General features: G+C 22.8%; 3 protein-coding genes across 8 annotated transcripts in view; 1 reads left to right on the top strand and 2 right to left on the bottom strand.

The window, feature by feature from the left end:
* The window catches only part of LOC102678399 (COP9 signalosome complex subunit 4), a 2,993-nt gene extending 2,393 nt beyond the window's left edge, over nucleotides 1-600 (bottom strand). The window contains 4 exon segments of the mRNA XM_006615649.2: nucleotides 89-168; nucleotides 234-353; nucleotides 355-371; nucleotides 565-600. Of these exon segments, the coding sequence (XP_006615712.2) occupies nucleotides 89-168; nucleotides 234-353; nucleotides 355-371; nucleotides 565-600 (253 nt within the window).
* Nucleotides 601-1,613: 1,013 nt separating this feature from the next.
* LOC102676047 (protein lin-54 homolog) lies at nucleotides 1,614-6,893 on the top strand. 4 transcript variants are annotated; one of them, XM_031510444.1, is made up of 13 exons: nucleotides 1,625-1,750; nucleotides 1,834-1,927; nucleotides 3,216-3,612; nucleotides 3,676-3,996; nucleotides 4,087-4,341; nucleotides 4,456-4,671; nucleotides 4,768-4,884; nucleotides 4,974-5,111; nucleotides 5,189-5,428; nucleotides 5,545-5,750; nucleotides 6,035-6,278; nucleotides 6,355-6,551; nucleotides 6,622-6,893. In XM_031510444.1, exons 3-13 carry the CDS (start codon nucleotides 3,226-3,228, stop codon nucleotides 6,803-6,805), a joined length of 2,505 nt encoding a protein of 834 aa, XP_031366304.1. In that variant the 5' UTR covers nucleotides 1,625-1,750; nucleotides 1,834-1,927; nucleotides 3,216-3,225; the 3' UTR covers nucleotides 6,806-6,893. The 4 variants fall into 4 exon arrangements, with proteins under 4 accessions (XP_006615695.1, XP_006615693.1, XP_031366304.1 ...); XM_006615632.2 differs by having other exon boundaries at nucleotides 1,614-1,927; nucleotides 4,087-4,323; XM_006615630.2 differs by having other exon boundaries at nucleotides 1,614-1,927.
* Nucleotides 6,894-8,477: 1,584 nt separating this feature from the next.
* The window catches only part of LOC102676374 (GATA zinc finger domain-containing protein 8-like), a 3,270-nt gene continuing 1,117 nt past the window's right edge, over nucleotides 8,478-10,630 (bottom strand). For all 3 annotated transcript variants that reach the window (XM_006615634.2, XM_006615633.2, XM_006615635.2), the window contains exons 2-3: nucleotides 9,738-10,626; nucleotides 8,478-9,667 (exon numbers count right to left, since the gene is read on the bottom strand). In XM_006615634.2, coding sequence (XP_006615697.1) covers nucleotides 9,165-9,667; nucleotides 9,738-10,602 — 1,368 coding nt within the window. In that variant the 5' untranslated portion in view covers nucleotides 10,603-10,626 and the 3' untranslated portion in view covers nucleotides 8,478-9,164. The remainder of the gene's footprint in view (nucleotides 9,668-9,737; nucleotides 10,627-10,630) is intronic.

The raw sequence follows: 10,630 nt of genomic DNA, 5'->3' as shown, positions 1-10,630 counted from the left end.
ATATATATATATATATAACACATACATATACACACACACACATATATATATATCATAACAAAAATCTATTAAGAAAAAAGTAACGTACTTGCTTCAATGAATATCTTCAAAGCATCCATCGCTTCTTCGCTGGATGACAACAGTATTGAATCCAATATTGCTCGATACCTGTAATTACCTATTTGTATGAAATGTTTTAAAAATATATTTTACATTCTACTTTATAAGCTTACTTTTCTGCTTGATCTTTATGAGAACCTCCGCAATATGCTAAATTTGCAAGCTGTTGACGTACAGAAGCTGCCGTCACCACCATCTTTTCTGCACGAATAACCAAAAATGACTTTTGCGCTGTGTATTTTGTGCATGAACTATAAAAATTAATTACTAGTGAAAAAAATATTGAAAAAATATCATAATAAGTAAATAAATTTTATTGTTATAATAATAAAAAAAAACAAATTTTTAATAATAGTAAAGATTTTATATTTATTTATATCATTTTAAAATCTATATATATATTTGTATTTTTATAAAAATAAATCATATAATAATAATAATTACATTAATTATTCTTGTAGAATTCATGATGTATTTCATTTTATGTTGTTTTTTTATATAATATGGAATTATAAATTATTAAATTTATTAAATAATTGCATAAAAATACAATATAATATGAGATGGCGCTTTATATAATATCATTATTAATATGTTATTACATACTTTATATAAATAATTTATGATTAAGTACAATACAATCAATTATGTGAATTCATTTATAAATCTGATTTAATAATTTGTGTTCCATAAAGATTTAATGAAATATTTAATTTGATATAATCTGTGTTATTTTATAAATAATTGAATTAAACATAAATCATCAATATTATATCAATATTATAATTAAATAAAAAATTAAAAAAAAATAATACATTTTTTATTTATATTATATTATATTAATTTAATTATTAATTTATATATTAATTTACATTATACTTACATATCAATTATATTTTAAATATTAATTTACATTATTATATATTTAATATTATATTATATTCTTTATTATAATTACATCATATTTTAGCCACCAAAATCAACAAAACATTTTATTAAATATTTAAATTTATAGTTTATGAATTCTTACAATTATTTTTTATTAATAGAAGAATGTATAAAATTTTCAAAATTTAAATTATTTGTATAAAGAAAAAAAAATGAATTTAAATATTTATCTAATTGTTTTTCTTTATTATCTTTATCTTTTGATTACATAAAAATAATCTATATTACTAATTGATATTTATATCAATATATATCTTTATTATGAAGAATTAATTCTAATATAATTATTTCATTAAAAAATTATTAATTCGTATTTTTCTAATTACATATATTTTTGAATTATAGAATTCATTTTATGATATTAAACCAATAATTACATTATTGTATGCATAGATAGAAAATAGAATTTCATTTTTTTCATTTTAGAAATAAAATTTTTAATAAATATTATAGTTATAACAATATATAACTTTTTATAAAATATTTTGCATTCAAAATATTCAAGTTTTTGGAACACTTGGTTTTTTATTGGCCTAAGAGGGCGCTGAAGGGCTGACGTGTTTTTAGCCGCGGAAGGGTGAAAATGGCGAAATCGAAATTTGCAAAGTGCGCGAAAATATTGCTTGGTTTTGATGTAATATCTGATTGATAAAATAAAACATTCGCGTTTGATGAATTACATGTAAAAAAAAAATTAACTTTATAATAACAGTGAACTTGTCATTCTCATTTCACTTTGAAATTTTAATACTAAACGACCTTTAGGTCTGTTTGTACACAGCGGTGCGTAGTGCACTGTGGGACAGCAATGGTGGGCGCGTGATTTTGAACAAATTCGAGATATTGAAGGAACACCCAGGTATGTATTATAAAACAAATTAATTTGCTTAGAAAACATTTTAGATAAAATTTAAATACTTCAAAAACATATGAGAAACTTTTTTGAATAATTTCTTACAATTAAAATAAGCTTCGTGGCACGCCCCCACCCAGCACTGTATGTACCTGATATGAACTGATAAGTTATAGGTTAAGTTGAATTTTGTGAGATTATAAGATGAATATTTGGAAAAAATTCATTTTTTATTACTATTTAGAATATTAAGAGTTTAGTTTTTCTTCATGCATTAATGTCGATTTATTATGAAAATATTAAAACTGTTAAAATGCATGCAGAAATTCAGTTCGCGGAAAATGGCGCGTTCAAGTAATAAATGGCGCTAATGTTCCTAAGTAGACTATCCTTCGAATTTTTCCTCATTATTCAAATTTTATTGTTCGAATTTTCAAAAATTCGAATTATACTCTGTTATTATATTGTTAAATGTGTTTGTAGATAATCCTATTGCTCTTTTGATTTAAAAATCATACATCTACTTCCTAAGGATTTGAATATTTGAATTTTTAAATTTTCGCAGATTCATTTCGTTTTTAAGTCATTTCACAGATCGTTTTATATTTTTCCTTTGATTTATGATATTTTTTTCTTTTTAGTGCGTAAGAACATGTGAAGTTTTATAGAAAAACGATTTACATTCTATGAATTTCTAACCTGTGAATGCATGAAATATATGTTTATAATGAAAGACTTAGACATCTGGAAAACTTTTTTAATATTTATAAAGTTTTTTTGACATATAATGAATATATATAATGAGTATATATAATACAAGATATTAAATATTGCTAAAACAGTTTAAAGTTTATAATTTAAAATTTTATTTTAGAATGTTTATGTAATTCATCAATTTTTGTATCGCATTTGTTTTCGTACTTAATTATGTAATTAATTTCTAAGTTTTATATATATATATATGAAATTTTTAGAAAAATAATTATTTTTAGAAACTATTCCTTTTACAAAAAGATGCATTATATGTTTATATAATTATTCATAATTATTTGAAGGAAAGTTTACATAGTCAAAAATATAATTATATAAATAAATATAAAATATAAATATAATATAATAATAAATATAATATTTAAATAAAAGTAATAATTATTTTATTTTAGTTATATTATAAATTTATATATTATTTAAGTTATTGTACATATCAATTTTAAAAGACATATTAATAGATATTAAGTGGTATTTAGATTTTAAATAACATGTAAGCTTCTATAATAAATAATATTTTGAATAGGGACATAATCATGTCTGTAAATAAAGGGCAAAATGCTAGAGCATTGGTTGAACCATTAGCTCTTGATTCACGTACTCTTGGTGATGGAGATTTAAGTGCACTAAGTTTATCGCATAATAATGAACAATATTCATCAAATGACTTTGAAGCATTTGCTAATATTCAGGCTGAATTAGAATGTATGAATGCTGAAGAAGTTATGACAACAGATGAAGAGCATATAATAATTGAACGTAATATTCAGACTGAAACTATTGTACCTGATGTGGAAATGACTGAAGTTTCTGGGCAAGCTCAAGAAGAACATATTATTTATACAACAGCAAATCAAAATAATCAAAATATTGTGTTTCAAACAAAACCAACGTTACAAAGGCTTCCTGCATCCACAGTACAGGTATAAAATATAATAATTATGTATCTTGATATTTTTAATTTTACTTATTAATTTTTTTAATAGGTAAAATCAAATGCTGGTCAAGTGACACAAAGTCAGTCTATTATGATAGTGTCTCCTGCTGGTGGTCAAGGTACTAGCCAAATTTTAAAAATTTCACATCCATCAACAGCATCACATGGTCAATTACAATCATTAGCTCAGACTCTCATAACAGCAAAATCTGCTGATGGTAATATAGTTCAGTTAAGATCTGCACAACCTAGTAAACCGGTAATGGCAACTAGTCATTCAGGAAATATCACATTAGGTAATGTTCAAAATGTAAAAACAGCTCAATCAGCTATAAAACGGACTGCACAGAATACTTCTCAAAATCGAAATGTAAGATTGTTAATGATATTATATTTATTATTTTTACTATATTTCAAAGATTTTAAATATTTAATAAGATTTTTTTATTTTCATTTTTAGGTGTATACAAAAATGATATTAACTGGAAATCAAGCTCAATCAGGTCAACAAGTTCTTATAACAAGTTCTCAAAATGAAAACCAACAAACACAAGCAATAAAATTTTTAAATAATAGTGCATCAAGCCAAGATGTTACAAGTCCAACAAAAACTATAACATTAGCACAAGCACAACAAATGGGATTACTTTCCACTAATAAAGTCCCACATATTTTACCCTCTTCACCACAGAAACAAGTGAGTATTAAAAAAAAAGTAAGTATTGCTTCCTTATTATGGAAAAGAAGGATAAAAACCTTCTTCCAATTAATAACTATTTAATAGAATGATTTATTAGAAATAATTAATTTATTTTTGTTTTTGTTAAAGGGAATAATTGTAAATAAATTAGTGCAATCATCAAGTTCTCAACCTTCTAAAATGACTATAGTTCCAAGTAATACAATAAAATCACCTACAAAAATATTACCAGCTCCTACAGTAAATACACAAATTAAATCTTCAACAATTTCAAATCAGCAGTCATTTTCTTCTTCTAATAAATCATCTGTGCAACAAAGCCCTCAAAAAGTGATTATAAGACAGGTTTGTCTACATTTCTAAGATTTATATATTTCATAAAGCATGATATAATTTTAATATTTTCATTATGTTTATATTAATAAGATAATATATTTATAGAGTTCTTTAAAACCTGGAACTGTTCTTGGAAGTGGACAAGTTATTAGAATACCTGCTAATCAAAATATTGTAACTGGATCTAATCAAGTACATCAGATACAAATGCCTGGAAGACAAGTAATATTTTTTTAATTAATATTAATAAATTATAATATTTTAATATTATAATATTTGTATAAATTTTTATATAAACAATTCTTTTTAAGGTGCAATATGTAAGATTAGTTAGTACTCCATCATCGGGAACTACAAATGTTGTTACTGTAGGTAAAACAAAATCACAAACAACTTTACAAACAGTTGGAGTTGGTCAAAAAATAGGAGGTCAACAACAAATTGTTAAGGTTCGTAAAAATAGAATATATAATCATAAACAATAATAGATTTATTTATATTTATAATTTTTCTTTAAACAAAACAGGTAGTTCCATTAAATACTAGTAATCAATCATTAAGAACAGTTGCGCCTAAAGCAACATTAACAGGAAGTGGTCAAAGGTTATTAATTCCGGCAACTGCAACAGTAGGTAATCAATCTAAAAATGCAGTTGCTATTCCGGCATCTGCTTTAAGTCAATTAGCATCTGGACAAGCAGTTCTTTCAACTAATTCAAATGTAGGAAATATTGTAGTGTTACCAGCTCAATATATTCAACAACAGGTTTGATATATTAAATATTTAAAAAAATTGAAATGAATTAAATAAATAAATTGATTATTTATATTATTCATTATATATTTATAATATAAATATAATAATATTACTTGTGTTTGCAGTCAGCGGATGATGTAAAATTGAAAACTCAGCAAACAACAACCAATTTATTAAGTAATTCACAAAATTTACAGAGTTCAACAGGAACTTTATCTGTGGGATCTGTTATAGAAAGTAAAAGTTCTCAAAGATCATATACCAGTGTTGAACCAAATGGTATTAGACCAAGAAAACCATGTAATTGTACTAAATCACAATGTCTTAAATTGTAAGTATAACATTGAATAATAAAATATGTAATATACATATAATATAAATAATAGATATATAATGTTATTATTAGTATTATGATTCTATTTTTAAAAACTGAACATCAGGTTGCTATTCATTTTTTTTATTATATTGATTGCAGAATGACATAATAAAAACTAATATTCTTTAAGATTGTTATGTGGAGTAAGAAATATTGCATTGTGACATCAATAAATGATCATTTTTTAAATCGTATTTTATTAAATAAAGATAATAAATTGTAAATACATTTTATTGCAGATATTGCGATTGTTTTGCGAATGGAGAATTTTGTCATATGTGTAACTGTAATAATTGTTCTAATAATCTTGGAAATGAAGAAGAAAGACAACGTGCTATTAAGTCGTGTTTGGAACGTAATCCAAATGCTTTTCGTCCAAAAATTGGCAAGGGTCGTGAAACTGGTGATGATATACGTAGACATAACAAAGGTTGTAATTGTAAACGAAGTGGATGTTTAAAAAATTATTGTGAATGTTATGAGGTATCATAAATCTTAAATATAAATATTTTTGAGAGTAATTAAATATTGTTACTAAAATCTTTTTTTATCTGTATAGGCTAAGATTCCATGCTCTGCTAATTGTAAATGTATAGGATGTCGTAATGTAGAAGAACCAAATCTAGAGAAAAAATCTTTAAAAGATCTAGCTGAAGCAGCTGAAGTAAGAACTGCACAACTTACACTAAACAAGACAAAATTACAATTATCAGAAATGGCTTTCAGACCTCCTGCAACATCGAATACGGGTGCAAGGTATATTTAAAAAAAAAAATATATATATATATAAATATATATATTTTTGACACAAATTTATATTTCGTAGGCAACCTTTTAATTTTTTAACTGATAAAGTAGTAGAAATAACATGTCAATGTTTAATGGCACAAGCTGATGAAGCAGAACGTAATATGTTTGATGATGAAACATCACAAAGACTTATAATTGAGGAATTCGGTCGCTGCCTTAAGGAAATTATAGAATCTGCACATAAAGCTGAAGCTACCTAGCAGGTACATTCTAAGAAAAAGTATAATGTTAAGAATTTTCAAATTTTGAAAACTTATTCTGAAATTACAAAATTGAAAATGTTAGTTATTGGTACTTCTTAATTTAATAAATTGGCTATAACATAAGTGTTACATACCAAAGATAATGGTAAAGGGAATTAAAAAAAATACATTCAACCGTTTTCTTATCTTATATCTTTAATAAATCATATTAAATGATTTTTTTTTGTAAATATAAATTAACTGTGAGCTTTGTAACTTTCAAAATCATGATTTTAATTTTTATAATGTGATGCTAAGTTATCTCTAATTAAAAATCTATCATTAAATTATTTTTGTTTCTATTGAAAATTTGATAAAAAGAATTAAAATTTTTTTTTTTATAATATACAATATATCATTTAAAAAAAACGGTTGAAAATTAACATTAAAACTTGTAACACAAGTGAATAAGTTATAAAAAAATATTTGTCAATTATATGTATTTTAAAAATTGATTTTAATTTTGGAAATCAAGAGGCTAAAATAAAATAGTAAGAATCAAATGAAATCTATGCATTAAATGTTCCATGTTTCGTATTTGAATTTCTAATTAATTATTTTTATTACTATAAATATTCATATATTTTTATTAAAAGAAATGCATGTATTCATAAAATATCGGGGAATGGTGATGTTTTATGGAATATCGAGAATACTCGATTTTTTGATCGATAGGCAATATGAATAATAAGCTCAAAATATGTTTAATGTAATAGTTTATATTGCTTAAAATTTTCATATTGTATATCGATTTAATATTTGTATCAATTTAAATTAGTAAAAATGATTTGCTATTTTTTCGGTAATGCACTCTAGAATATTCCTGCGTATATTTTGCATTAAAAGTTTGTAAAAGCGAAATCTTAAAAATTTATAAAAATGATAAATTTATTTATGATAAAAAAGTTAATATTATTAAAAATAATTAAGAAACTTGTGTTCACAAAAATAAGAATTATTCAAGTTATTTCTGAATGATGTTGCATTTTTACAATTTTGTCTTTATAATTTTTGGTTTTTCATTTGTAATATTAATAGATTTTTTTTTTTTTAAAAGTTGAAAAATTCCTTTTTCGTTATGTTATTTTTGTGTACTTTGAACATAAGCTTAAAAGCTTAAAAAAAAAAATATATATTAAAAGTTCGAAACAAAAATACAAGTTTCTTCATGTAAATGTTTCGTATATTTTCTTATTAGATTTATAACGATATTTAATATCGTATATTTTCAAATAATTATAAATTAATCAGTTTTTCTTGTTACACTTGTTGCAATAGAGTCATGTTTAATTTAATTATTATATGTAATTTAGTTTATGGAATTATTTAAATAATTATGATAGCGAATGATATTGCAGTGAATGAAAATTAATTAAGAATACAATTATCTAATATATAAATTGAAAATTTGATTGGTACGAATGAATGATTTTTCATCATGCAATGATCATCATTGCAGTAGTAATATTATTTGTCTGCCATTAGGGGTGATAAAAGTATAACTTTTATGTAGAAAATTAATATAAAATATAGAGAGTTTATATATTATATATAAAACTTGTATAAGAACAAATGTAATATAGAAATACAAATATAAATATATATTATATATTCATAAAATTCGTACTTCAAATGACAATGTTTATTTTAAGTATATAAAATTGTACAGACTTATAATTTAATGAGGTTAATATTGTGTGAATTAAAATATAATTTTGAGTCATCTCTTAGATGTCTCAAAAAACCACAATAGAGAAAAATTATTCATACATTTCTACTTGTTATATGTCATTTGTATAACAAATCAAATATAAAAATATTAATTAAACTAATATTAAAAATTTTACAAAAATGTGTATGTATAAGAAAGTACTATGTACAGATAATATTCGTATATTTAAATATATCTTTATAATTTGTCTCTGTACATAGGAAAAAATCTGATATCACAAAAATTATTAAATAATTTATTATTTTTAATTTAGAAAAAATTATTTAAATATGTTCAAATTAACTAAATATGTAAAAAGTTACAATTAACATGTAAAAAGTTTTAATTCAGTTATGAATTCGAATAGAATGTAAATAGGCAATAAATTATAATAATAATTATATCTTATTTGATATCAGATTTTTGACGTGATTTAATTAACATTAAAGTGTATGTATGAAGAAAATGTATGTATATACATGTCAAACATATATAACTTTCAATAAATCTTATGTTTACATTGCAAATTGATAATTCATTGAATTACACATAAAAAATTTATTCTTATATAAAAATACATATATTTATCTATATTAAAATAATTTATTAAAATTTCACTATTTTTTTAGTTTTTTTATCATCTTTTTTGTCTATAATATTTTTTTCTTCTAAAGATTCTACATTATCATTTGTGATTGTATTTACTGTAATTATATTTTCTTCCTTTTCTTTAATTAAATCTGGACAATCTTTTTTTAAATGTGTAACATCCCCACAAATTTTACAAGCTCCTCCCTGAGGATAGATTCCTTTAGGATTATCAGGACATTGTTTAGCAATATGCCCTTGTTCACGGCAAATAAAACAAGTTGCATATCTATATTCTGTTGGCTTAGTTACTTTACATTCAAAATGTGTATGTTCTGTTGATCCACATTTGTAACAGATTCCTGTTCCTGCTTGTTCTGATCCAAGCTCAGGGCAATCAGATAAATTATGTCCAGCTTTACGACAATGGAAACAAACAGATTTCTTAATTCTAGCTAATGCTTTTTCAGCTTTTCTCCTTTCTAATTTCATTGTTGTATCTATTTCTTTTTGTGGAATGCCTAAAAAAATATATAAAATATAGAAATGTTTTAAATATATAATATAAAAAATATATCTTATACAATCTACCTTTCATAATCATTTTCTGTTTTAAATCATTTAATCTATCTGCATCTTCTTTTTTTATTGGAAATCCATTAAATTTTACAATTTCTATTTCTATACCATTGATGATTATTTTTGAAGATCCTAAATCTGGTTTTCTTCTTTTGTGTTCTTTATCATCTCGAATTTTTGGTGGTTTTTTTTTCTTTTTTTGATTATCAAATTTTTTCATACCAAATTTATTTGGAATATCTTTATACTTTTGTGATTTAGTGATAGAATTTTTATTAAACCTTGTTTGATTAATTTTTACATTTATATTCTTGTTATTGTTTGTATTCTTTAATGCAAAATTATCATTATTATTTTCTGCAATATTAAATAAATTTTCATTCAAACTTTTTTCTTTATTATATTTTTGACGTTTAAAAGGTATAACTTTCTCATTTTGTGATTCATTTGTATTGATTGTTACATCATTTTTATTTTTTTCAATTTTTGAGATATCTTGTACATTCTTTTTTCTTTTTTTATTTAATTTATCAAATAATATATTCGGTTTATTAATTTTTGTATCATTTTCTATTTTTGCTTTATTTAATTGTATCTTTTGGTTTTTTTTGATCTTATTTATCATTAAATCTTTTTCTCTTTCAGAGTTGTCTGGAAATTCTGCCCAGGAATTATTAACACTTTCAATATCATTAGTTGTAAATTTATTTTGCTTATTTTCTAATAATTCTTTAACAGATTTTGTTTTTTCAGAAAATTCTTGCTTTTTAGATAAATTTTCAATTAATTGCTGTTTCATTACATGCCATGGAGTAGCTTCATTGGGTATTCTTTCATTTGAAGCTTTTGAACCTTTAGCTCTTGTATATCGAGTCATATTTTAATAATTAATTGAAATTATCTAT

This window comes from Apis dorsata, unplaced genomic scaffold, assembly GCF_000469605.1.
Source record: "Apis dorsata unplaced genomic scaffold, Apis dorsata 1.3 scaffold_227, whole genome shotgun sequence".
NCBI lineage: Eukaryota > Metazoa > Arthropoda > Insecta > Hymenoptera > Apidae > Apis > Apis dorsata.
This window is presented reverse-complemented; position numbering and strand designations above follow the sequence as displayed.

Excerpts from the sequence above, each read along its gene's own strand:
- LOC102676047 (XM_006615630.2), top strand. The coding sequence starts at position 3,226 with ATGTCTGTAAATAAAGGGCAAAATGCTAGAGCATTGGTTGAACCATTA. Across the intron at positions 5,112-5,188 it reads GTCAACAACAAATTGTTAAG|GTAGTTCCATTAAATACTAG; the intron begins GTTCGTAAAAAT and ends TAAACAAAACAG. Across the intron at positions 6,279-6,354 it reads ATTATTGTGAATGTTATGAG|GCTAAGATTCCATGCTCTGC; the intron begins GTATCATAAATC and ends TTATCTGTATAG.